The following is a 3,733-nucleotide window of genomic DNA, read 5'->3' on the forward strand; positions in this document are numbered from 1 at the left end:
GTCCAACTTGCATTTATGAAATGGATGCAGTGAGGATGGGAGTAGAACATGGTGACTCAAGTGAGTGCAATGTAGTGACAGTGAAAAATGTAATATAATATCTTGGGACAGTGGGATGCAGTGATTAATGGACTGGGATGTGTTTTCTGACATGAGAGAGACATCAGAACAGATTGCAGAGTGATGTAGTTACTACAGTGAGCATGATACTGTTGTTGAGGGAAGTTAGAAATGTTCACCGGGGGAGTGTGAGGCATTGATTAAGATGTGCTGGAATGTAGGAACTAAAGCGAATTGAATTTCATGGCTTAAGGGAGAGGAGTGCTTCGACTGAAAGAAGTTGGATTTTATGCCTTGGAAACCAGCATCCTGTTTCTTTGGATTGTTTCCTTTCATAATTAAGACAAGGAGGAGCTTTCACATTGCCAATCATTCCGTGCTGCAGTGGCTGATTGTAACATTTTATTTACGTCTTGTCTGAGAGCAGTGACTTCCCAACTACATTATGTTCTCTTCCTCTTTTCAATTAACTCGGATCACTTTCGTATATTTTATTTCAAAAGTTTCAACGACTCAGTGATTGGAAGTTCAAACTATTTCCAAAGTCATTGGAATGATATTTTCTTGGTGGAGTGAGACACCCCAAAGTTGCCCTTGTGAGTAACGTAAAAAGAGAACTGTACCTGTGCAGTAGGCAGCACAATAATGCAACGGCTTCAATTGATAAACAAAGTAACTGCTGCAGCTTTTGATCTTTATCTCATGGACCCAGTGACATTGATTTCTTTCCCAGTTTATACAAACTCTCCTGGTCACTTCCCCATCGGCCATGGTGGGATGAGAACCTGTAATAAGGTTTATCAGTATTGAAGAACGTAATCAATGTGAACAGTGCTGGGCAGTGAACATCTGTCTAATAAATTATGAAATTACCCTGTAACCACGCTGTTCCACGTGTCGAGCAGTGATATGGTTGGACAACCACCTCTGGCATCTTCCATCCACCGGAGCTGAAACAGCAATCACAGAGAAAGCGAATGAATGGCAATCTGCCATAACAGCATACCCAATTAAAATTCCTTGATGTCTCCATACTTCCCATCCCAAAGCAGGTTAACCTTCCTCAGAGTCTCATCATAGTCATGGACCCATAGAGGTTGAGAGCATATGTAAAAAAAAGTCCTTTATCTCATTGTGTTAAACCAGTCAAAAACAGTTTGAAAACCAAATTTTCAACGGCTTTTCCATCAACCTTCTTTGCTTTAGCATCGTAAGTACCCATCTAAATATCTTTTTCATAACGTGAGAGGTTTCACTTAGTCATCCTCATGGACAGTGAGCGCCAGATTGCCATTACCTCGAGGCAAAATCATTTTTCCTCATATGCTGTCTAAACCCATTACCCTAATTTTATGCCTCCTGGCCATTCATGTCTCCATCAAGGGGGAAGAAGAAAGGATATTCTTTTGGAGCCTATCTCTGAAAATCATAACTTCTTTATGCATTTTAATCATGTCGCCTTTCAATCACCTCTGCTACAAGGAAAACAGACACAGTTGTTTACATCGGTTTTCGGAAATTAAAATATATAGCCCTGTCAACGGCATTTTAAATCTTTCCAACTCAAGCTATATTTTCTTGGAAATTTCTTCCAAACCATCTCCTGTACTATCACAATCTTTCGATATTGCATATTCCAGAATTCCGCACAGTACTCGGTGTGAGGTGTGTAAAAAATGTCGCCCAACTATTGCCCCGCCTGTATTAGCCTTTGAAATGTCCGTTCCAGGAAGGAGTGGTGAAAAGCATTTTGGATTTATTTGAATTTGCATTTAATATACTCGTGACTGACAACAAATTCAAAAGATACAGAGTCTGGATGGGAAAGATTACAATCAGACATAGAGTCGGAGTGGCATAGTGATGTACAAGACAGAAACAGATACTTTGGTCCAACTCATCCATGCCGACCAGACATACTAAACTAATCTAATCCTATTTGCCAACATTTGGCCCATATTCTGACAAATCCTTTTCATTTGTATAACCGTCCTGATGGTTTTGAAATGTTGTAATTGTACCAGAATCGATTACTTCCTCTGGCAGTTCATTCCAAACAAATACCACCCTCTGCGCGAAGAAGTTGCCCATTAGGTCTGTTTTCAATCTCTTCACTCTTCACCTTAAACCTATGCCGTCTAGGTTTGGACTCCTCGCCCCAGAAATAAAAAAGACCTTGACAATTGAAGCTCTGCATGCCCCTCGTACCGTTATAAATTCTATCAGTTTACCCCTCAGCCACTGATGCTTATGGCAACCAACATCGGGAGGAGCATCGAGACCTCAGTCGATCTATCTCTACTTCAAATTTAATCTGTCTGCTAATCTGCCAAATTTCCAAATTCGGATGTAAGTCTGAATTCTTGTACACTGCATGTCTTTTGACACGGATGCTGTTAGATATCCTCGGCCCTCTTACGTTCTTGTAAACAATTTCCGAACTGCAATTTCTCGCTGATGAATGGAAAGTCTGAAAAAAACATAGTGCAGGAAATAGGGCGTGTGGCCATAAGGGATGATAAGATGTAATCACTCCCAAGGATCGTTCCTCGTCATTCAATATGATCATGATTTGTTTGACATTCGTCATGTCCACTTTTCCTGCCTTTTCTTGAAACTCAAGATTCTCATACTCATTAAATATCTATCCATCTCAACGTTAAAAAGATACAAGACACTTCCCCCAAAGATCACTTTAACAAGCTATTCACACACATCTGAGAAAATAATTCTGTCCTGTTTTAAGTGTCAAATGGATGCCCCTTTAATCTTTTTGTATTTGTTGTGACATTAGATTCGCCCATGATGGGCAATATCCTCAAAGCATTTATCCTGTCAAGCTGAATAAGAACTACATGCATTTCAATGAGATTACCTCTCAATCTTCCGAACTATGGCGAGTCCTGTCCCAATTCGTTTAACATTTGCTCATTAGAAAATCCCTCCTCATATCAGATAATCTTGTTAAACGACTCTACACTGCCTCGAATGAAAGGATACATCTCCAGAAAAAATGGAATCAAAACTGCTCACAGTACTACTGATGTTCTCTGACCAGCAACTTGTACAATTGCAATAAGTCTTTCCTTCATTTATACGGTAAATCCTTGATATAATGACATACTTTCTGACCAGACTTTCTGATTACCTGCTGTCTCTGTTTGCTTATTTTCTTTGTCTCGTTCATAAGAAAACGCAAGGCCGATTGTGTTGCAGTTTACTGCACCTATCCCTCCCCCATTTACATTATTATATGATCTAACTTCCAAAGTGCTCAACTTCTCATTACACTCAATTTATGCATTATTGCCCACTTCTTTAACCTGACAGATTAGATAGATTACTTGCAATGTGGAAACAGGCCCTTCAGCCCAACAAGTCCCTCCGAAGAGTAACCCACCTAGACCCATTCCCCTACATTTACCCTTGTACCTAACACTATGGACAATTTAGCACGGCCAATTCACCTAACCTGCACATATTTGGACGGTGGGAGGAAACCAGAGCAACCGGAGGAAACCCACGCAGACACAAGTACAACGTGCAAACTCCACACAGACAGTCGCTCGGAGGTGGGAATTGAACCCAGGTTTCTGGCGCTTTGAGGCAGCAGTGCTAACCACTGTGCCATCGTGCCACCCATTAACCTATCAATATCATTTTGTAAACTCGT

The 3,733-nt window shown here is 40.6% G+C and overlaps 1 protein-coding gene across 1 annotated transcript in view; it reads right to left on the bottom strand.

The window, feature by feature from the left end:
• LOC122547021 (pancreatic secretory granule membrane major glycoprotein GP2-like) overlaps positions 1–1,006 on the bottom strand; it is a gene marked incomplete at its 3' end in the record, with an annotated part of 5,402 nt that extends 4,396 nt beyond the window's left edge. The window contains exons 1-2 of the mRNA XM_043685618.1: positions 934–1,006; positions 684–845 (exon numbers count right to left, since the gene is read on the bottom strand). Of these exons, the coding sequence (XP_043541553.1) occupies positions 684–845; positions 934–994 (223 nt within the window). The remainder of the gene's footprint in view (positions 1–683; positions 846–933) is intronic.
• Positions 1,007–3,733: the final 2,727 nt, after the last annotated feature.

The sequence above is a fragment of the Chiloscyllium plagiosum genome, unplaced genomic scaffold (assembly GCF_004010195.1).
Source record: "Chiloscyllium plagiosum isolate BGI_BamShark_2017 unplaced genomic scaffold, ASM401019v2 scaf_3237, whole genome shotgun sequence".
Classification (NCBI taxonomy): domain Eukaryota; kingdom Metazoa; phylum Chordata; class Chondrichthyes; order Orectolobiformes; family Hemiscylliidae; genus Chiloscyllium; species Chiloscyllium plagiosum.